Here is a 25,089-nt window from a genome sequence, read left to right as displayed (position 1 = left end):
AATTACAATATATAATTCTGATACTACTTTTTCAAACAACTAATTTTTATTGCTTATTAAGTTGCTATCGTGAAAGGCTTTTGCGTTCTCGAATGGATATTTTGTCTCGCTAAGCTCGTCAAAATACCATTTCCCGTTCTATATACCAAAATAACTATTTTTAACGACATCTTCTTATGTTACCCTGGGTGCCAAACTTTTATTATGTAATTTATTTTTCTAATCACTAGTGAAAGTGAAAAAATATCACTAGTCCTTATGATTTGTTTTCAGCTTATTACTTTATAACTTTTATTTTTATTTATTTATGTGTTACTGTTATCTTCTGTTTCCACAAAGTTGTGACACAAATTATTATCCAACGAGTTGTGGTTGTTTTAACAATTTTGTACAAAATGTTAAATAATGACTTAAGATTTAGACACGTTTATAAGTATTAGTATTCATCTTGCAAAAATTATATCGTTAATTAGCAGTTATATTCAGCGTCTGTTAAATATGGACAGGGTGTCCAATAAACACTGTTCATATAGTAACCACAGATTCTCCAAGTAAAAACATTTCAAACTAAGTAAACTTCTTCTAAAAAGTTACAAGTTTTAAGTCTTATTTTTGTATGTTTTTCTGATGGACATTATTTGAGAATGTAAACATATCAGTTATGTGTTTTGCTATTAGTTATTTAAACATTACATTTTATTTTGGATAATTATTTTTTAGTAAATGTTTAATGAGTTTCCGAGTGTAGAACATCCTTAATACCAAATAAATAAAAACTTGCAAATAAGACAAGTCGACCTTGCTGGGCTATCTTAATTGTACTGTTAACCGTCGTTCGATAGCAGATACATGCGCATTTCGAAAAACCCTCTGCGTGTCTCTTCTTAATATTTAATAAAATCCATAACACTATTAAGTACCATCGATAACTTTCAGTCAGGAGTATTTCATTTGAATATGTCGAGCGACATCAGGGATTTTTACCGCAACAAAAATGTGCTGGTTACCGGAGCCACCGGATTTTTGGGGAAGATAATCGTGGAGAAACTGTTAAGGACTTGTGACGTGGGCGGTATTTACTTGATCGTGAGACCGAAGAAGGGACTGTGTCCTGACGAACGGCTCCGTAATTTGCTAGAGGAACAAGTAAGTTAACGGACAAAATGCTATAAAATGTGTGAATGTGTGATTAAACACAATAATTCAATAAAGTATTATCAGAATCACGATTAGAGTATGTAAATTCAGCCTTAACTATTGTTTAGAATGTATTATATTATAACTGTATTGACTATACATGAATCACAGTTGATTAGAATCATTTTAAATGTAAATTTTTATATCCTTCTTATATAAAATTAGTTATCAGTTGTTTAATATAACTTATAATGGGTAAAATGGAATTATACGCATTCTATTCAGTTTTCAAGTGATGCGCATGTCGAATTTTATAAGGCGTAGAGAAAAATCTCATTATTAGCGAAGGAAGAAGCTGCTCTATTTGTGAAATTTTAGGATGTTACATCCCATTCTAAATATTTTTGTTAACATTAATTTAAATGACTACAGTAGTAAAGCTCTCAGATTCGGTCCCTTTGTGAGTTTTGCAAAAACAAGATGGACATAAATCCGTAAGTATGCCTGTCTAGCTTTTTTGCGGTTAGTATATCGTTATATCAGGACAGCTGGTAAGTTTCCATTCGTTCCTCACAACTAGCTGCAGTCCGCTAACCTACAAAAAGACCATCTGCTGTGTCAACTCCTGACCATGATTAGAGCTTAGTAGGTGTTCCAGGCGATGTAATGCATTTTTGCAGTTTTAGTATCGCCAGACTAAATAGTGCCGTTGTTACCGGATGAATCAGGAACATATTTTATTTCCAACATCATATTTGTTACCTATTTTTATTTAATGTTTGATTAATTGTCCGTTTACTATGCGATTAATATTATTTCTAATTATACTTAATTAATTAAAGAGCCTTCATTTCATTTCACACAACATTACGCATGAACACTCCAAACTCCATCGGCAAGTCATACATTACTGTAAGTTTATTTATTAAATACATATTATTTTAGTTCAAAATTGGAAAAATGTATTTCTTAAACAATATTGATTGTTTATTACAGATGTTACAGAAAGCTACATAAAATATATAGAGTTGTGCTTAGTGTTATTTGAAATATCCAGATAAGAATTTTGAAAAAAATTTTCTCGGCATTTTTTATTTTATTTTCTCCATTTAGACTTACGCTCAACCTAGCTCAGGCACATACGAACAAACGGTACGTTATAGCGTATTTTCAATTCTTTTATTGTCTAATTCTTATTTACCACAACAATTTTTTCTTAAACTAATTTGAGGACATTGAGTCGGTAAATGTCATTATATTTTATGTAGGTCGTCGATTTGAGAAGTTTGTAGAACCCTGATATTTTATTTGGAAAAGTAAGAAAGTTACGAGTAATCTGATATCATTCTTGAGTTTCTCGTACCCGATTTAGATACTACAATATAATGTTAATTTTTTTAATAATTTTTCGAAGAAATAAGTCCATTGCCAACTTTCACATTACTGGAAATTCCAAAAAATGTGCTAAACTAATTAAAGGGTGTGGTTTCCAAAAATATTATCACATTTTACAAGGAGACTCGATTTGGACCAATTCCATTCATCATTTAGATTGTTTACCTTATATTACATTCGAAATCATTTCAGGTGTTTGAAAAAGTCAAAGTAATGGACATTAACGCTACCAAAAAGATATACATTATCGAAGGCGATTTGTCAAAAAAAGGACTAGGATTGAGTAAGGATGATACTGAGCTCATTCAAAGTATAGTGAGTATTCTTCATAACTGTTCACAATTCAATAAATAGGTATACCTATAAACTGCACTTTTGTCATGTACAGTGTGTCCCCGGATTGGGTCCTCACTCTTGTAAACTTTAGCCACACAAAAAAAGTCCAAACCCAAGAGGGCTACATATCATTTCCGAAGGAATTCAATGCGCTGAACACGATCATGTAGCCAAAATTCATGGCTTCACTACAAATTTAGGAGAAAAGTGACATTTTTGGGTGAGGCTTGTCCAAATATGGATCAAAACTGATTTTTTTCTAAATTTTGTTCAAATATATAATTTTTGCAGTATTTGCCATCAGTAAAATTTACCCATGATCTCAAAATTTTTCAGAAAATTCAAAACTAGTGTTTTTTTACCTGAACATTGAGAAAGTAAATACTACTAATTAAATTAATATCATCTTTAATATGTTCATATCAACGAATAAATGATATATTAAAGAATCCGAGTCTGTATACAGTAATTTTGCTTTATCATTATATTTGTTTTTAATGTAGTTATAATAAAAATCATGAACAATTGTTTTCTAAATATCTAATATACTGAATCCTATATAAACATGTTTATTAAATGTAACGTTTAGTCGTTTCAATTATAACCATATCTTTATCAAAAATTGTACAACTGACAAAATTTGGCTTTAAAATAATATAATGGTTTGCATCATATCAATCTGACCATCTAATGACTAACTTTACGTCTTTATATTTTCTAACATTTTCCATAGTTTTTCCAAAAATGGCATTGTTCATCAATTTATAAAAATTTTTGCATAATTTTCTTTATTCTGTATTTAAGTCAATATATGCAATGCATTTGCCTACATTTTAAAATTCTATGAATTTTTTCAACTAAGCTTGTTTTAAATTATGTACTGAATAATAATAATATTTTTATCAGTGTTTAGAATTTTTTCTTTTGATGTTGGAGGTAAAAGTGGTAAGTCTTTATGTTTCTTAACTTCATAAAGTTAAAGTAGGTAGTTACTTTTTTAATTTTCAGGTATATAAATCAGGATTTTCTGATAAATATCAGAAGTCAGAGGTAAATATCACCAATGGCATCGTGTTCAGCGCCTCAAAATACTACGAGGATGATATATTTGGACAAAGTCTAGAAAAAAAAAATAGTTTTGATCCATATTTGGACCAATTTTCACCCAAATAGTGGATTTTCTGAGAAATATCGAGGTCATGGGTATATTTTACTAATGGCATCGAGTTCTGCACCTTAAAATATCACGAAAATTATTTATTTGGATAAAAATTATGGAAAAAATCAGTTTTAACTCATATTTGGACCAGTTTCACCCAAAAATTTCACTTTTCTCCAAAAATTAATCGGCAAGTCATGAATTTTGACTACAGGATCGTCTCCAGTACATCGAATTCCTTCGGAAATCATATGTGGTTTTCTTGGGTTTGTACTTTTTTTTGTGTGGATGTGTAATCGATGTTTCGATTTAAAATTTTATGAAAATTTTATTTAATTTAACTCTATTTCATAGTTTCCGATACTTCTTCGAAAAATATCATCCTGTATTTAGTGTGCATCGCACCATTGCACAAAAATATTTTTTTAAAGAAAAATAGGGAACTGTGTAAAATATGAAATAGTTTTTAATCTGCGCCTCCGCTTTAATCCCGCTATGTTTTATGGAGCTTGAACGAATTGCCGAAATTGCTCCGGTTTCATCCGGCGTTTTAGTATTCCAGGGTCAGAGGTCGTGTGACATCACGCGCAACAAATACCCGTAAAACACCCCTCGGCGTTAAGGCCAACGGAGTATGCTAAAATGTAATTGTAATTAAATTCAGATAACATAAAATGATCCCTCACCTAGCGGAAGCGATGTCTTTGAACTCGTAAAACCGTTTTTTCGCCGCGTTTCGGCATGCATATTAAAATGTAATTAATTTTTCTTTGGGCCTAATGGGTCAATTAAGTCTGAGCTAATTAAGCTCTCGAGGTTTAGGGGCGGTGGTGGCTTAATTTCTTGGGGGGGCGCGTTTGCACAGGAAATTGGAACTTGAGGCGAGACTCCCACACAACTTTTTCTCAGCCTCAGCCGAGCTTGTTTGTTTTACTTAATTCATACAAATTGCCGCAAAAATAACTGAGATGTTAATTAAGTATGTCTATCAGGAGGTACAGTCCGCCAAACTCAAAAAAGCACAGATAAATAAAACTTTGTGAATATTGGTATTATCCCTTGATTAAAGTAAACTAAAGCCACAAAGAAACTCGCCGTCCGAGAAAATAACAAATCGATTGATGCATCAACCCAGCAACTCAACTTATAAAAAATTATAAAAACAAAAGATTATACTGCATTATGTAAATACTGTAGTAATTTTTATTTATCTAGTAGTTTTCAGTAATAATATACAAGGTGATTCAGAATGTATGCAAAAAAATTAATTTTGAATGTGTAGAGGATTCTTACAAATTCAATTTTGTAGAAAAAAATCAAAAAGAGCAATTCGAAAATGATTTAAATTTACACTTCTGCACGGCACTGGAAACTGGTCCGCTGTATAACCTGAGCTTGCACAAGACAAAGCATGCGGTCGACGACCGGCACGGCGGCAAAGTGTAATAAAAAATGAACCGACAAAAAGTTTAAAGAATTTTCCAAGGAAAGAAATAAATGAAATCTTATTTTATATCAGCAAATTCAACTGCTTTTGTCACTATTGTTATTATTAAATAATAAAATTAATTTGTGGTTTTAATTAATAAAATAATTTAACATACTTGATGTCACAACAACCGTTCAAAATTTTGTCCACCGATGTGTAAACATATTTGTGCCCCTCTTACCCCATTTCTACGAACTAACACAAATGTTGTCTTGATTCACCTTAACACAAATGCTTCTCCATAACACAAATGTTGTTTTGTTTCACCATAAATTAAAGCGATCGCCATCAACACCGAGTTGATATACACGTAAGCCATATTTGACACTTGAAAAACTAATGTAAACACTATCGCAAAAACGTTAATATGAACTAAAATCGTATTTCAGTATTCAGAAAGTTATTTAAGAAAATCGAAAATAACTTTTTTTCTTAGAATTAGCTCAGGAATACCCCACTTAAATATTTTAACGTACTTAGTTTACACCTTATACATATGATAACAGTTATTTTAGACGTTAATTTATGTACTTTTTGTTACAAAACAAAGTGTTCAAAGTAACCAATGCTCCAATAAATAAACATATCCTTATTTACGCCATCTGCCTTCGTACCAAATTTAGATTAAATATTATTTTTTGGATTTAAATTTTGCATTACCATCGATAGACTAAATATATTTTTCTTACAGCAAAATGCCCGCAAGTTTTTAACAATTTGTTAAAAATATTGAACAATATTCGTCATGTATCTTATCTCAATTAAATATCGTAAATATTCACAAAGTAAAAATGTCTATTTTCTTTAAGTCATTTCCCAATTTTCTAAATACATGAGCATTAAAACTACAGTATTACACAAGTTTTACATAATTTACGAAACCGTAACTTCTAATTCTAACCCATCCTCGAAAAAGATTAAAATATACAATAATAGTATTCTATATTATGAAAAAGTAATTACTATTACTGAAAATTATCAAGAAAAATAAATTTCATACAGATAACCCAAATACGTATTTTCTTTACTACAGCGCATTTCGAGTAAAGCTCTGTTAGTACTGCAAAACGCATTAAACAATGTGCAGGGAATCTGCCACCATAAATTTCCTGCAGCAGCAGGAGAACACTTTGCATGATAAGTGTCTTCTCGCCAACCCCAAAATTGAATTTTTACCCGCCTCCCCAGCATTAGAAATCAATATAGGGGTCTCATAACAACATGCATCTCTTTCTAATTGAAAATCGCAGATATTAATCCGCAGTTTAATATCTGGAGTTATCACGAGTTTGAGAACTGAAGATTAGATTAAGCTGTGAGGTTTGTTTTAATTGCGTCGGGTAATTTTAATGCACCAGGTAATCTACAAGTAGCTTTATTGAAATGTGTTTTCATTCGCTACTAAAGCTGTTGTCAGTCAGGTGAGTTTTAATACTTCTACAATCAGATACATCTTCAATCAGATAACTGTGAATAATTCTATCTTGGCTTTTTATTTTGCATTGTTTTGCGTTGTAAGTTTCGAGACCTTTCTATTCGAACTATTTATTTGAATGTTTTGTATTAGTTAGGTTTAATAATACTCGTTTGTATTATCTTGTTTTTAATCTGTTTCTATATTTTGCTACCAATACACTGTTTCAGTCTATAACTTTATATATCTATATTTAAGATGGTTTATCCATTTCGTAAAGCAAATAAACATCCACTGTAATACTAATTATTTGTGATAACTGGCTTTTTACCGCACTTATTGTGTGTTATAACTATAAAAGTGTAAAATAGATGTTATTGTTGATATTGCTACCTTTTATACATGGGCCATCACAAAGCAGTTTATCTCGACAACAGCCGGGTCATTCGCGAGAAATTAAGAATGTATATGAAACAAATAACAAAATTACTGTACTGTCAATAAAAAACAAATTGATAGGTAACTCACCGGGGGGTTACACTCCCCCTAACTTTAGAATTCAAAGTACGTCTTTCCATACGTTTCCATTATATTAATTAGCAAATATGTGTCATTCTTTTTCAACAACTAACTATTGTCATCTGAAATGAGTTGAGGCTCCCCCGGACGCCAACTAGTTAGCATCCCAACTACCGGGTGTGTGAGTCATACTATTATTATGTCACCTACCCCAACACCAACTTACAAGCACACTTCGAAGGAACCACAGATCTTAAGACCGGGAACACGTGGCGCGCCCTGGGGCGAGTATGGCATATTAGTCAGAAATTCACAATTCATTAAACAAATGTATTCAAGCTAGCACACAGATATAATATCAACCTTATTCGGGCGCTGGCCAGGCACCACTGTCACAAAGAAAAATCTCTCTTAATTTCGGCATCCTGCGCTACATTTTGGTACCCATAAATTACATTATCTCAAGGGCAAATAAACAATTGGCTGGAGCATTTCCGTGTGAACAGCTGAGGTTTGATTCAAAGCAAACACGATAGTTTTCATTAAAAATAAACAAGTGTTGCAACAGTTTTCGTTATTTTCGTAGATTAACGTGGTATTTCATTGCGGAGCATCGCTGAATATGGATTCTAAACTTGCTGATGCAGTCACCACGAACGTCAAAGGGACAGCGGAAATTCTGGAGATAATGAAAGAGGTAAAAAATCTTCATGCCTTTGTTCTGGTCTCCACAGCTTACTCAAACTGTTACGAGCGACGCATCGAAGAGAGATTCTACGAGCCTCCAATTGATCCTGACCTACTGATTAGAATGACGGAAGACTTAAATGAGCATATTTTGGCTAGTATTAGTCCTGGGTACGTATTTTTTAATTTTAGTTACTGCTCTTAAACAAACATAAAAAAACGTTTATAACTAGTTGATATTTTGCACGTAAGAACTGATCCATAAAAGGACAAAATCCAGGTAAAAAATTGGGAAATAGTTATGCACTGTTCATGAATACATGAAGAACAACCCGTTGCCTGGTATCCGTCATTCCTCGTTTCCTGAAACATTCTCTAAATACCTATTCAGTGAAATACCGGTCGCCGCTCACGGAAAAACTATTTCAGTTCGCCTATTCAACTTTATCATGCAACATGGCCCGTGAAACTTCTCACCGAACGAGTTTGATTATTTCGAATTAGGATTATTAGCAGAGCTTCCCTAAATACCCAGATTCCCATATTTTTTATCGACAAAATTAACACAAAAGCAATTTGGAAATTTCTCATAAACAATTCAAGAAAATAAATTTACTACTTACCATACAGTGTGTTAGAAGTTTGGCTGCCATTACTTCAGCATAAGTAGAAGAATAAATTAATGAAAAGTTTATATACACAATTAATAATGGAAACAGTGATTTTTGTATTCAAAATATCTAAGTTCCTTACCAACCGGTCAGAATAAAATCATATTGTATCACTTATAATATAACTGAGTATTACGAAAATTAAACACGCCAAAATTCTTAAACAAAACGATGGTTGAGGACTGTTTTACTTAAAAACTGTCTACGAGGGGAGAAATCTACTCTTGAAGCCGCTGTACACTGAAAAAAAATCTGGATTTGGATCAAATGAGCAGATAGTTATATTATTTGCCATAAATGTTATTTTATTCTATTCAAATGTATATACTTTCGTCAAACTATGTGAAATATTTGCTGTAATCTATAATTTTTCTTAGAATTATCTAGGACTTTAGCGACAATATCTCTTAACAGTTCATCATAAACTGCAAAGATATTTGTTTCAAAACTACCATTTTCTTAAAATATATATATTTAAAATTTAGTATTAATGTAGGAATTATTCAAGACAAATGTAGCATATTATAATCAAACTTATATTTTCTTGAACGGAAATTGTAGGTCACAGAATGGCGTAGGTGGGAAGTAGCACGATAGATGGAGCCAATAAATCGTGATACATACGCTTTTAAAGAACAAAGAGAAAAACTAACGAAATAGTCTCACTCAAAAACACTTTCAACAAATACGAATCTCTAACTGTCAAATAACAACTGATTATTTTGCTAGCAGCGTACTACTGTCATTCCGTGGCGCTGGTTAAGTTTAATTAATTCCGTCGTCTATTAAAATTATGGTAATTAAACTTCTAAGACGCTGTATATTACGCTATCCTTAGTTGGTGTAAGTATATTCTGCTAACCCACCTCTACACTATTTCCAATATTTTTTTCTATAGTCGCTTTTTTCAGGTTAATAGGAATATGGCCAAATTCTTACGTCTATTCCAAAGCAATCGCGGAAAATTTACTCTTAACCAAAGGAAAAAATCTTCCCGTAGGCTTATTCAGACCTGCTATCGGTGAGTGTGATATTTTATTGCCAGGAATATATTCACTCTTTCATTAAAACTGCACCTTTCGCCACAACATTGGCTGTTACCAAATTCCCTTTACCCAAGGGTATAATTTAGTTTATCAATATGTCCTAATCCCTTAACGGCCTGACATATTTAAATTCCGATTAAACACGTAAATCTAATGAATTCCTGTCTATTTCCAGTGACATCGACTGTATCGGAGCCAGTTCCTGGATGGTCGGACAATCTGTACGGTCCTCTGGGCATTCTGCTCTCTTCTCATTGTGGCATCCTGAGAGTAGTCAGGGCCAATGGCGATATCAAGTCGCATACGGTCCCTGGAGACATGTGCATCAATGCCTTGTTGTGCTTGGCGTGGGACATCAGTCAAAGATGGTAATAAGGAGTAATATGACCATTAATTTTTCGGATTCAGATATGATGAGAAAGTTCCGAAAAATGTGATGTTCAGCAATTAATTCATTCGGATGAAACAATAATATGTACACTGACACAACGTTTTCATGACCTTCTGTCGCTTTCACTTTCTATATTAATGGAACTGTATGGGTTTGGCGTAATTCTAACAGATTTTTCAGTGTATTGCAATAGCCAGTTAATATTATTGTAGTTTAAAATACAGGATGTCCCAGAGCTATCTTGACAGGCATTATCTCGGAAACTAATCGAGATAGAAAGAAATGTTATATAGAAAAGGTTTTCTGCTTAAAAAGATGCGATTAATCATTTTATTTTGGAGCCCCAAAAAGATGGTGTGTTGCGAAACTTTTTAATGCGAACACTCTGTATATTTTTAAGTTTTTGGGTTATCCTTTTATTTTTGAACATATTTGATAGACCATATTCTATACCTATCATTAACGGTTTATGATATATGAATAGTTTAATCTTGATTCAGACCTTTTCCATACTCTTAAATAAATAAAGTAGTAAATTCTTCAATGTAGCTTTGTGACAGTTTCATTGACAGTAATTAAATTTCAAACTCACCATTTAATTTTCAAATAAGTTTTAGATATGCCATTAATTTTTACACCAAATGAATATGTTGATATGTTACTTATTTATGGCGAGTGTCGAACGAATTATAGTAGTCAATCCAGATGCGTCTGTTCGTAATATTGCGGAAGAGATTGATATAAGCAAATCTTCGGTTCAGCGAATTCCAGCAAATAATGGACACCATCCTTACTAATTATCTTTGATCCAAATTTCAGATCTAATGATTATAACAGACATCTGAAGTATATTACCTAGGTTATGGTTCAGTTACATGAAGACCCTCAGTTCCTACATAAAATTATGTGGACCGATGAAGCACGTTTTCACAATAATGGTATGGTTAATCGGCATAATAGTCATTACTGGTCTGTCGAAAATCCTTACTGGGTCAGAGAAACCAATTTTCAAGGGGAAGCAATGTGTGGTGCGGTTTATTTAATGGACGATTAATTGGACCATACTTTTATCAAGGTACTCTGACTGGTGATAGATATTTGTCCTTTTCAAGAGATTTTAGATAAGAGAGAGATAAGAGATTTTCCCGATCTTATTGAAGAAATTCCATTAAATGAGCGAGTCACTATGTGGTGGTAGCAAAACGGAGCACCACCTCATAACTAGCAAGTTGTAATGCATTTTTTGACTGAAAAATTTGGAGGGAACTGGATTGGTAATCAGGGACCTGTTAGGTGGCTTGCACGGTGACCTGACCTGAGCCCTCTCGATTTTTATCTGTGGGGACATTTAAAGCAACGCTGAAAAAACAAATAACGTTGAAGATCTACAGAATAAAATCACTCGTGGTAGCCGTCAAATATCTCCAGAAGTTATTCGGTCTTCTTATACACAAGCACTTTTAAGCAGATATGAATTGTGTCAAAATGAAAATGGCCGACAATTTGAGCACATTTTATAATAGATATGTTTTTTATTTTATATTATTCCTGAGAGTACTTATTAAAAAAATGGTACTCCAAAAATGTTTTCTACTTTACCTCAAGAGCGGTTAATGACTGGTATAGAACATGGTTAATCAAATATGTACAGAAATAAAAGGAGAACCCAAAAACATAAAAATATACAGGGTGTTCCATTTAAAAAATTTAAGTTCCGCAATATATCATCTTTTTGGAACACCCTGTACATTTGGAAGTAAAATGATTAAACGTATTTTTTTAAGCAGAAAACACTGCAGAAAACACTTTTCTATATAACATTTATTTCTATCTCGACTAGTTTCCGAGATAATGCCTGTCAAGATGGACATCCTGTATATAATTAGTACTGCTGATACGCAGTAATTCTCGTTCCTATTTCATTTAAAGTTTGATCAATATTATGAAAATTTATGTACTAAAGACTTCATAAAAATATATTCTTGCTCTGTAAAGGGTAAGAATTTAATATTGCACTTCATCAAAATTTAAAAAACAGTCCAGAATAAAAATAAAATAATATCTTGCTCGAAAATGTTTTCACCCTAAGGTTTAAAGCTTATTTGTACCTTTTCAAAAGTAAAACTCATTAAAATTCACGATAAACACCTACTTGCCACCATATTAACTGTGTTGCACATGTGAACGCAATAATTTTAGTGGGTTAGCATGGCTCTACCAAAATCTATACATCTGGCTTCCCTCTGTTAAAAGCATTTCCCGTTTAATCAGAGCTTGTAATGTTGTTAACAATGCCATAGTAAAATAGGACTGATTGGTAATTGTGGCCGATTTTGTAGAGTGTATTGGTCCATTATTGAATATCAGAATGTGCTTTACCTTAATTTTTAATAAATCATTATGTCATTAAGAACCAACAGAATAAAGACACCTTATATTTATTATCCTCTTTTATTAACTATAATTATTATAGTTTGTAATTATTTAAGGATTGCTAATTTGTATATTTTAGGAAAACCACGTCTGAAAATTATTACCCACCAGTACTGAACTTTTCTGCAAAAGGCAGCAAGCTTCTAATACCGATGAAGCAATACGTTGACTGCAAGAAAATAGACTACATACCTTTTAAAAGAGCTATGTGGTACCAAATGCTGTTCCTCGTAAAGACTAAATACAATTATCTAATAGTAAAGTTCTTGTTGCATACTGTACCTGCCTATTTGATAGACTCAATGCTCATAATCTTTTGCAGGAAACCCAGGTTAGTATATCAATAATTGTTCAAAGAAGACAAGTGAAATTAAATGGACTGTATTTATTTAGAGTGAAGAAACTGTACACCAAACTGGAAAAAATATCGGACGTGCTGTATTACTTCTTGATAAACGAATGGGACATCGAAAATGACAACGTATTAAAGTTATGGGAAAAATTGAAAGAAAACGACAAAATTACGTTCAATTTTGACATCAACACCATAGATATGGACAACTATTTTAAGAACCTGTTAATAGGTTTAAAGAAATATGTCCTCAAAGAAGATATGACGAAATGTAAATTTCACATGAAAAGATATAAACGGTATGTTTCTCTAATATACTGGGTGATTCAGTCATAATCTCATTAATTTTAAGAAGGCCTAATAAAGTCAGAAAATCGAAAAAAAGCAAATTACCCCTTAACTCCCGTTAATTCGGCGACATACTTCGCAACAGGGAACGCCCGGCGGATTATAAAGCGTTCGAACGTTGAAGAGAAACAGCTGATTTCCCCAGTCGATTTGAATTTTGCAATTGGTTTCAAAATCAAAGTACAGTAGATCCAACTTTATTAACAAAATGATGAGTGAATGATTTTCTCAGCAGTACTGTCATTTTAAATACGTGGGTGCCATACTACTGTTATGTTACTGGGTATAAGTACTACAAACTAAATAATTAATTGAACTGAATACTAAAACTAAAAACTCATATTCAATTATAAAACAGTGAAAACGTTAACAATATTAAAAATACTAAACCTAACTAACATTCGAAAACAGTTATTATCCTTATTCATTTGTTTTTATTAACAAATAAATAATACTTGTTAATATTAAAAATGTAAAACAAAATCTTATTCATTCATGTGTATTGGTAAAAAGCTCTGTTTATTCATTGTCGTTCACTACGTATTAAACAGGTGTTAAAAGCTAGGTTAATGACCAAATATTACGGTAGGTCAAGATTCACTCTCGATAAACCTTTGTGGGTCAAGAGCGGTCCGAAAAGGGGTATAAACAATGATTTGAAAATTTGTTTTCAGCGTAAATATTCGTTTTGAAATGTTTTTAATCGCTTATTGGTATTCTACTAATTTTTCCGTATTTTCCCTTAAAATTAATGACCTTTTGACTGAATCACTCTGTATAATATGTGGTATACAAAGTTTTATATTTATTTTTCAGGCTGATGCTGCTACATTTTACGTTTAAATATTCATTATTAGGCTTTTCGGCTTATTCAATATTTAAAGGTGTGAGCAAACTTCTAGCTACAAAAGAAAGATAACAAAAGTAAAGAACTCTCTACGAATTTCATCAAATTCGTTTTTAATGTTGAGCAAAAAGCACTGGAACTGAAATTAAATACAATTACTACATTTTATACAATAAAATAATTTATTATATCGTCTGTAATTATTTATTTGTGATATTTTCAGTTACTCTTTTTACTTGAAAAAAAAAATAAATTTATAAAATCATTTCCTGGACTGATACTTTTTCAAATGAAAAGAGTATAAGTAATTTATACTGTGTACCATAAACGTATCAAAACGGTCTTTTTTTCTTCCTCTTCTACTATACACCTGTTAATTAAATTCATAAATAACTTAATCCCAGGTGGAATGCAGTCAAACTCCGTATTTCAAGCGGTGAGCTTCAGATTTTCACCGCAACCATTACCTTATACGGTCCGTAAATCTCAACAGCACGCATTAACCGAGATATATAGCGGGAATTACGACGATCATTATGATAAAGAACCTCCCCGGAGGCGAATGCATCCACCAAAACATAAAACATATATTCAATATCTAAGGCCGAGCCTTTTGTATGAAGTCGCTTGATTCTGCAGCTGAGCAGGATGGATTACAGCAACTATGTCTCACGGCAAATCAGAAATTCTTTTTCCAGCCAGTTCCTAAAGAGCGACTGCATTTTCAAATTCAATAAGAGGGCTTTTAGTTGATTGCGCTGCAGCCAGGAGCAGATAAAACTCGCCTAAAGATTGTAGTAATTACACGGAATATCTGATATCTACCGTTAAATTTTATACTCTTTTTGAGGGTGTCTCAAATGAAAAGTGAATTATGACTTTTCAGTTTTTTTCAGAGATGAGAGATGCGGTAAAACATAACTCTCAAAATTGGAAAATCCAATGCTTATAATGATGACTAGAAATAAAGTATTGGGACTGCCTATATTTCACAACAAAAAATCTACCTACTCATTTTTATTTCCACATATACAACAGGATGAGTCAGAAATAATGAGTCAACATTAAGTTGGAGATACTAGACACCAAAATATTATGTTTGAGCTCAAGGTACAAAATTTAAATTTTATTCTGAAATTTCTCAATAATTGAGAAAATTTTAATAGCATAACTCTGAAAATTGGTAGTATTGGGTTTTTTGGTATGAGAATTACGAATTTTTAACTTTATCGGTTTCTAAGTTATTTGCATTTAAAAGTTTGAATGTATTTTGTGGTGCTTTTCTTTCAGGCGCTGATATTACTATTTCTGCGAATCTGGATCTTTTCGATCAAAAAGTAATCATGGTACTCCAAAATCTATCACAGTCGATGAAGAATTTTAATTAATGTTTCAGAAAATTCCGGTATGAGTACTCGTCGGTTAAGTGCGGCAACGGGGGTAAGCCAATCGTCCATTTGTAGAATTTAGAAAAAAAAAATGCTCCATCCATATCATTATACTCCGGTTCAGCAATTATTACCTCAAGATTTACCAGCTCGCCTACAATTTGCTCAGTTTGTACAAAATATACAAATAGAAGATTCTATTTACCGATGAGGCGATATTTACTAGACGGGGAGTTTTCAATTTGAAGAACAATCATTTAAGGTATTCCGAAAATCTGCATGCTGTAAAAGAAATACATTTTCAGCATAAGTTTAAGGTGAATATTTGGTGTGGCTTAATTTCGTTTTTTTTTCATAGGACCTTTTGAATTATCACCCAATCTAACTGGACCTCATTATTTAAACTTTCTTCAACATAATTTAAACGAGCTTCTAGATGATATACCACTCGCTTTAAGAGAAAGTATGTGGTTTAGGCATGACGGTGCGCCACCACATTTTGCCTTGCCAGTACGCCAGTATTTAAATGAACATTTTCCTCATCGGGTGGATTGGCTGTGGGAGTGAATTTTGTTGGCCACCTAGAAGTCCAGACTTAAACCCTCTGGACTTCTCAGTATGGTCAAACTTGAAGGATGTGGTGTATCGTGAAGAAATTAGTTCTGTTGAGGCGCGAATACATTTAAAAATAATAGGGACATTTTGTTTAATATTCAGAGACATTCAAGAGAGTGTATATATTGAGGTAGGTGGTGGACACTTCCAGCATTTGATTTAAGGTTTGTTATTATTACTATTATCAATTTTTGAGATTAAAAATTCACCACAAAATACGTACATTGAAACTTTTAAATGCAAATAACTTAGAAACCGATAAAGTTTGGCGACCTAAACAAGAGTACATTTTTTATGTAGAATTGAACGTTCTTTTTGATTTTTAACTTTTTTTAAGCATAGCTCAACAGATAAAAAAATATGTTTTGATTTACCTAAATAATACGGCGAAACAGGCGCCCTCTAGGAGCAACGTCAAAATAAGCTTAAAATTCGTAATTCTCATACGAAAAAACCCAATACTACCAATTTTCAGAGTCATGCTTCTCAATTATTGAGAAATTTCAAAATAAAATTTAAACCTGTATTTCTCAAACCAAAAAAAATATTTTACAGTTCACACATTAGTTAAAAATGACTCTATTGTAGGTAATTTAATTGCCTATAACATAAAATAACTAACATTCCGATCGATAGGACGTCTAGATTTTCGTGGACAGTAAAAAAAAGTGAAAAAACACTTAAATTTGCCGCATATTTGCACATTACTAACTTAGCGCCACTTCTTTCGGGTTACTTTTTTGATATTATCATTCAAAATACCCTTCCCCATCACGAAGCGCAATAAAATGTTCAAGTTTTCAGTTTTTTTTTTATCTAAATCGACTGAAATAAGTGGGAAGAATTAATACTTATCAGTTTACACAGCGTTGAACAAAGGATAAAGGTAACAAAGTAAAAATAAAATAAAGTAACTAAATTTTTAATGAGCAATTAATTTACAATACGTCCGATTTTTGCATCTTTCCAAACTAATGATTATTTTTCTACAAAATTGTTCAAATAGGTTTGTTGGACATATTTTGTCGGGCGATATCCATCGAATACTGTGGTAGTTTGTCAGACAAAACGGATTTCAATTCCTATTCTTTTAACAAGATAAAACGCTTGATAAGGAACAATTCATGAATGTTTTTCACAAGAGGGTCCAGATTTCCTTCGTTCCTCCGATAAATCCCATGAAATATGAATATAATATCGACTGTAGATACTGTAGAATCTCGGAAGCGGTATCTTTGAAGTGTTATTATTATGACTCGATGTAATGGAAATATGAGAGCAGCGAGACAATGTACTAAGGGCGGATAACAAGGCATTCCTCCGTTTAAACGTGACGGGGGCACTGACGTACCCAGGAAATTTACAGTGGAATTCCTGAAAGTAATATAAGAAAACGTACATGCACGTACTTGCAGATAAGCGGGAGTATGCATGGCAGCCATCCAGATATACTTTGTAAGATGGTATCTCCCCAATGGCCATTACAGCCGAGAGAAATGGCCGAATGATTTAACATTCGATTTATGGCTTCCTTGGTTATGCTATATTGTAGTTGGAGAGCAGGAATCGAATGTTCCACTGCTCCATTACCCTATTGCTTTGCTGAAATATTCATCTGGAATCAGATAGAGCTGTAAATGGAACTGTACAAAAACCGGCTAATAAATGATGCCGGCAGTTGGCGCTCTATTTATTTGGAAATAGCTTTTATCAAAAGAACGTTAGATATTACAAAGCCATTAAGTCTCGCTTTATAGTTGTTCACAAGCAGCGTTCTTTTGAGAAGGGACTCTCTAGTTGCAGCTTCAATATCATTACAAAATACAATCTTACGACGCTAACATCAGTCGTTCGATGGGATGCGGACACGTTTGATCTACGATGCGTTTGATGAAACAAAAAAAAAATATTTGAAATAATCAAATATTGGACGGCGAAGATGATGTATCAGGTAGAAGACCACTGGCCACATAAACACAGAGATCAATGAAATCCATTCTTCTTCTTTTAACGCATGCTACAAATTTTACTCCATACACCAAACACTTTTTTTTTCGATCCAATTTATTTGAAATACACTACATCTGCTGTAAAATATCTGCTGTTAAATTGACAATAGTGCTGGATAGCATAGGCACCATTTAAGATGGGTAAAGGGAGGAAGGGAATAGTTAACCTCTTTACTTCTAAAACTATGAGCTGTCACTACCATGAATATATCAATGATGTGGATTACATTTATATACAGGGTGAACCATTAGCAATGGGAAATTCGAAGATACTACACGTGAAATGGTGACCATTGGCGTAAACATGCCTTATCCGAAAGTTGATAGTTTCGGAAATACAGGGTGTTGAAAGTTAAAATTTTAAATCGTTTTTATTGCGACTATTCTGAAAATATGTAGGTTAGAAACCTGAATAAGATGCGTGTTGTAAATTCAGCGTTGCCCATAGAGGGCGCCACTTACGTCCAATTTTACCGAAAATTTAGTTAATAACTTAACTCTGTATGAAATTTGATTCAAAACCTGAAAGAGCAATAATTTTTCCATTAATTATGTACTCTTGTTTCATCTCGGTATCTCGATGCGTGAAAGTAATAGAGAAACAAACTAAGTGTTTCTTCATGTTATTACAACTTACTTCGTTGGCAGCGATTTGTATTCTTTGCCACAAGTCTTCATACGAACCAATAGATGCTTTGTAAATGATATCTTTCATTCGAGGCAAATAGAAAAATCAAGAGGATGAAGTCTGGTCTTCTGGGTGGCCAAGCAAAAATGCTTCCACGGCTTGAAGAAGTTCTACTTTATTTAAGAAGAGACATGTGGTTCATGCACGACGGAACTCCATCGTATTTTTCTCGGTCAGTGCGTGCATATTTAAATGTAATTTTTCCAAATCCCTGGATTGGCCATGTAAGCATTTTTGCTTTGCCACTCAGAAGTGCAGTCTTCAATCCTCTTTATTTTTCTTTTTGGTCTCGAATGAAAGATATAGTTTACAAAGAATCTATTGGTTCCTGTGAAGAGTTGTGCCAAAGAATACGAATCGCTGCCAGCGAAGTCAGACGCAATCCCAATATGTTGTTTCAAACCTGAAGATATCTCAGAAAGCGTTGTGTGAAGTGTATCAGTGTCAACGGTGGATTCTTCGACCAATTATTATTTTAAATCATTATTACGTATTTCATTTGTTTTATCATTCATTGTTGTAATAACATGAAGAAACCGTTTGTTTCACTTTTAATTTCTCGTATTATCAAAACAGTGTTCGTTAAATCGATTTTTTTTCGAAAACGGATCGAAATACTGAAATAAAACAAGAGTACATAATTCATGGAAAAATTATTGCTCTTTCAGGTTTTGAATCAAGTTTCATATACATACAGGGTATACATACAGTACAGTATACAGGTTTGTATACATACAGGGTAAAAAGTTATTAACTAAATGTTCGTTAAAATAGGTCATAAGTGGCGCCCTCTATGAGCAATGCTGAAATTACAACACGCATCTTATTCGTCGCTTAAAAAAATATAGTTTCACAAATTTTCAAGTTCCTAACCTACATAGTTTCTGAATAATCGCAAAAAAACGATTTAAAATTTTTACTTTCAACACCCTGTATATCCGAAATTATCAACTTTCGGATAAGGCATATTTGCGTCAATGGTCACCATTTTACGTGTAGTATCTTCAGCTTTCGATTTTCCCATTGTTAATGAATCACCCTGTATATGGAAAATAATTTAGATTTTACATCACATATCTTACACCTAAAAGGGAATAGGGTTGTTGACCAAATTTCAAAGAGTAAATAATATAATTCTATACGTACTAGCTAGTGTGTATACACAATTAGAGATTGAGAAATGCGTCAGAACAGTTTTAAAATAATTATTTAAAACTGATTTTTTTATAACATTTCAAAACGGCTGTGACGTTATGTGTAAATGATTGCGTAAAGGAAAAACATTGGAAGAGGACGCTCTGTCAACACTGACAGTAGTGTCAGCCTGTCAGTTTTATTTTCAAGTCTACGAGTTATTTTCCTAAATATTCGAATTCCTTTATTAAGTAAAATTATTATTTAGTAATAATCATTTAATATTTTCCCTTAGAATTAAAGCGGAATGTGTGAAACGGTATTTGTGAAAGCTTTTAGCGAAATTTTATGGAAAATTTATATTTTATCATGAATTGAATTTTTAAAAAGAGACGACCGTTTTAATATTGGCGAAATCAGGGGTATAAAAGCAGTCACGTAAGGATCAATATATTTAATGAAAGATTTTATTGTGTTTATTTATATAAATACCTATTTATTTATGGAAAATTATAGTGCAGTTCGGGAGTCTTATGGAGATAATGCAATTGGCTATGTGGGATGTGGAACAAAACACCACTTAAATTTTGTTGAATCCATTACAATCAGGAAATTAATAATAACTATCACAAATACTCTTAATTGATAGACTGCTGTCACTAGTATCACTTTTGTTTAAAAAACAGGAAACAGGGCAACAGGGTTTGACATACAATTTTGACATATTTTCTTCTTCAAAATTATGCAATAGGATCGTTACTAGCTTCTTGTTCAATTGCCCCCTATGACGTCAGACTAGTTTTTAAGTAACGCAAAATTCATAAATGATTTCTACCACTAATTTGTCATATATTTAAAATTTTACTATACAGGCAGGTTCTTTTATATAAAATCTTTGTATCAACAACAATTTGTATATGGTTTGTTTTTATAGTCAACAACCCTATTGTTTATTTTGATATTTTAAATATGACTATCCCCCCCCCTTAAGTTAATGGAGCCCATGTTGGATAATAAAGTAATCTTTCGTTCTAAAAGAAAAAAAAAACGCAATCCCGATCCTGGTGAATCACAATTTAGTGATTTAATCAACTACCACTAAAAGTACAAATCTTTGTAGAAAAATTTAAAGAGTGTAATTAATTTTTTAATCATCCATTTAATTTTGTTCTATAATTAAATAAACAGATAAACTAGAAAATTATGTAGGACAAAATTTAGGTTTTTAACTAAGGTTTTATATTGTACATTTCGCTCGCCCAGTAAATTTGGCCCTTTCTCTTTTTGGCGTTTGCGCTGGGATTAATGTAGTCGAGAAAAGGGGGAATTCCATTTAGGCAAGTTCATCAAATCCAATAATAATTTATAAACGACGCTTGCCTGGTTAATAACGGAAACGTTACAGCAAATTAGTTTGTAAGTTAGAATTTTTAACGGGGTTTACTTGGAAAGATTAATTGGTGTGGAACTATAAACTTATGGCGCCAGTGTTGATGATTCATTAACGCACAAGTCGGAGTTAAATGCAGTAATTACTTGGGCCCTGAACTCGCTGCACCCGCTAATTGAAATTCGAAATAACCCACTTAATATTAAAACTAGAAGCTTGCTTTAAAACAAAAAAGTATTTCTTTTTTACTTTTCTTCTGCTCAAGTTTGTTTAGATTTATAAAAAAAGGATTAGACTCCTACAAAATACCGCTACAAAATACCGTTACACAGATACAAAGTCATCAATATTTCGTTTTACAGAGTTTCTTTTATCATCGGCATTATCACACGTCGCGTCACTTTGCACTCCAAACGTCACACGTGTCACATCACACGTCACACGCCCCTCTTCGCACATCCCACATCGCATATTGCACATCGCACGCCGCATATCAATATTCTGTTTAACACATACTAAACTATTGAGCCCCGTTTAAAGTTACACCTTATATAAACCCCTGAGGTACTTCTCTTATTACTGAAAGTGACTATTTTGTGTTTCTCTTGTCGTTCAAAAATAATAATTTCATTATTATTACTTCACACATTTTATCGCCGTTTCTAATGCAGTTCTTGTTTTATAAACTCCTTTACAAAACGAACCAATAAAACTACCGTACTAGACGTTCTCTAATTGCGCATACATATCCGTATTATATTTATGTAGCACATATTTCCCATCCAGAGCTCTTAGCGCTAGAGGCGTAAGTGGCGTGTTACACATTTCGTAGAGCATATACCAGTAAAGAATTCCGTTCTGGAAGTAAAGTAACAATTCTGTCTTTTATGTGCTCCAAATTACGTTTTAAATTGGAATTACTGTGCCGCGAGACACCAAACACTGTTCTTTGAGTGTAAGTGTTTTATTACCGAAATATATTAGTAAGTTACGACGAAATTTGGATTATCCGGATATGAGTTAGGGGAGAAGGTAATAATTTCCTTTATAAAAGTTACAAATAGTCCGCATAAAATTCCCAAGTGTTTATATTAGAGTATATTATGGTTAATTTCTTTTGTTTTGTTTAGCAAGAGATTCACTGTGTAAATTTCCATAAATTTTTACCTGAGTATGGAATCAGACTCGTCGCATGTTTCGTTTTTTAGCTTCGCTGTTCCATGCAAAACGATTTTCACGCCAAATTAATTACGTAAGGGATTAATTGTGGCGTAACAGAATTAATGGTGATCTTTATTTGGGTAAATTAACGTACATACATATATTCGAACAGTTAATAAGATATAAGTATCCATAAATTATCATTATGGACATTGTTGGCAGCATTATGAAATTATGAAGTTGTTATAGGGTCATTCGTTGGATTAATACCAAATAGATTTTAATCCCAGTTGGATTATATTGACATAAATGTGACAATTGATGGCATAATTAAAATACACGACGACGTACAAGGTGTTTCCAGATTTTGTGACCGCATTCTTACAATAATTTATTTCAACAGTATTCAGTTGTGATAATTTTCTTTCATTAAATATATCTTGTATTTGGTTTTTTGCATCGGAATATCAAAAACATAGTTCATCGAATTAATCTCAGCATTTTAATTTAATAAGTTACCCTGGAACGAGCGCATAAAGTACTTTCCCATTTATTTCGACGATTTCCCTCGCCCGTTTCCTTATTTACCCAAATTGAATTTGAAACAGCCGAGATTAAAGACAAGCCGACTCGGAAACATACTTTGAGCTATTAGTCATATGTGTGTACGCTGGAAACCTACCCCGAATCGTTTTCCTTCCTGTTCCGAGAAAATTGAATTGTTGGAGAACACCGAATGCGCTTTGAAAAGATATCGCCATCTGATCTGCTAAACCAGGTATTTGAGTGGGTGATACGTGGGAAAAGAGACGAGCTTTGTTTCTTGTCGCGTACAATGACGAACACAATCGCAAGTCACGATGGAAATGTAAATTCCAAACATGTACTTTCATCGCAGAAAAGTGTCAGATAAATATCAATTTGTTTATCAATTATACAGGGTGAGTCATTAATAATGGTACACAGCTTAATGGCAGATTGTTAACGTCAAAACATAGCGATTGAGTTAAACACGCTCCTTTTCGTTTTACAGGGTGTTAAGGTTAAAAAAATATTTTCGACTTTTTGCTATATTTTAATTAGGTGTGGACCGATTGTTTTGAAAATATATAGTTCTACGTTTTTTGAGGTAGCAAATACGAATATGCAAACTGTGTTGGGGTAACATCTAGGGGGCGCTAGTTATACTGCCCTAACAATGTAAAAATATGTCTAACTTTTTATATTTTACAATTTTGAATTATTTAAGTAGAAATTATTCAACTACATTTAGTTCTAAATAAAAAAGGTATATATGTTACAAACCGATAAACTCAACCGTTTTCGAGTTACAGACGTTTTAAGTTTCTAAGATTCGGCGGGCATTAAATTAGAAAATTATCAGGTCAAAAGATACCAAACCTAAGTTAAGAATTAAGACAAACATTACAGCAACTGAAAATTTTATTATTCATATCTTAAGAAATTATTAATTATAAAAGATTCTCAAGCAAGGAAAATCGAAAATATTTGTTCAACTTTAACACCCTGTAGAACGAAAAGGAGCAACAATTGATTAAGGCATGTTTGGCTCAATCGCTATATTTTGACGTTAACAATTTGCCATTAAGCTGTGTACCATTATTAATGACTCACCCTGTATAGGGCGAATATTAAATGTGTATTTAATACAATTAATTTGTGTTTTAACTATGTGATGTAAGATGTAAATGAGTCTATTGAGAGTAATCTTTCATAATTACAACAATTTTATCTTTACTCTAACAGAATTAACCTGATTCAAATAAGTTCAAAAATTTGTCTTCGATATATCAATCTAGCTATGCAATTGACAAGATTCTTAGCTGATGATTTTGCGAAAAATAACTACAATGATTGCAAACCACGAAAATAGGCATGATTGGTACTATCACCCAAAAATACCTAAAATAACAAATTATATGTGTAAAAACACATCCGTGACACATTGAAACTGTTAAATAAAGAAGTATCTTGCAACGTTGCTGATTTTCTAGCACCCTCTACGAAGATTTAAAAATAACCACGATAGAAAGATCTTACTATTTCTACATTTGACTTAGGATTGCTTTCTCAAATAGCCTCCAGTTTGACTCTTTTATACCAAAATTTTTTGCAGAAAAACTATTATTCCCTATAATTTCTGATATACGAGTATTTACCATTTAATAACAAAAATAGAGTTTTTAAAAAATTCAGATTATAACAAGTTGGTTAATATTATAAGAATTTCGTCTTAACAACGGATATTTTGTAATGTTTTATTTACAATTTACAATTTGTCATACTGTCATTTGCCCACAGCCAACTCAAATGATAAATATCTCAGATATTAATGATTGGGAATGCTTTATAAAAATGAAAGAACATAAAATGTATTTTCAGTTTGTAAAATAAAATACAGGGTGATTCATTATTTTCAGCTGTTGCAATAATAAAGAAATAGCACTTTCTCGTAAAAC

At 32.5% G+C, this 25,089-nt stretch overlaps 2 protein-coding genes across 5 annotated transcripts in view; both read left to right on the top strand.

Moving 5' to 3' along the window:
* The first annotated feature begins 835 nt into the window (after positions 1-835).
* Positions 836-14,367, top strand: LOC108911396 (fatty acyl-CoA reductase wat-like). The gene is made up of 8 exons (XM_018716329.1): positions 836-1,146; positions 2,725-2,847; positions 8,036-8,307; positions 9,719-9,828; positions 10,029-10,221; positions 12,757-13,008; positions 13,071-13,328; positions 14,194-14,367. Exons 1-8 carry the CDS (start codon positions 958-960, stop codon positions 14,294-14,296), a joined length of 1,500 nt encoding a protein of 499 aa, XP_018571845.1. The 5' UTR covers positions 836-957; the 3' UTR covers positions 14,297-14,367.
* A 7,886-nt stretch (positions 14,368-22,253) lies between these two features.
* The window catches only part of LOC108911393 (collagen and calcium-binding EGF domain-containing protein 1-like), a 52,227-nt gene continuing 49,391 nt past the window's right edge, over positions 22,254-25,089 (top strand). For 2 of the 4 annotated variants that reach the window (XM_018716325.1, XM_018716327.1), the window contains exon 1: positions 22,254-22,403. The gene's annotated coding sequence lies outside the window, so the exon portion shown is untranslated. Of the gene's footprint in view, positions 22,481-25,089 lie in introns of all 4 variants that reach the window. The other 2 variants (XM_018716324.1, XM_018716323.1) reach the window with 1 other exon arrangement.

Source organism: Anoplophora glabripennis, unplaced genomic scaffold (genome assembly GCF_000390285.2).
Source record: "Anoplophora glabripennis isolate ALB-LARVAE unplaced genomic scaffold, Agla_2.0 scaffold470, whole genome shotgun sequence".
Taxonomy (NCBI): domain Eukaryota; kingdom Metazoa; phylum Arthropoda; class Insecta; order Coleoptera; family Cerambycidae; genus Anoplophora; species Anoplophora glabripennis.
The sequence above is the reverse complement of the archived record's forward strand: the minus strand, read 5'-3'. Positions and strand labels throughout refer to the sequence as shown.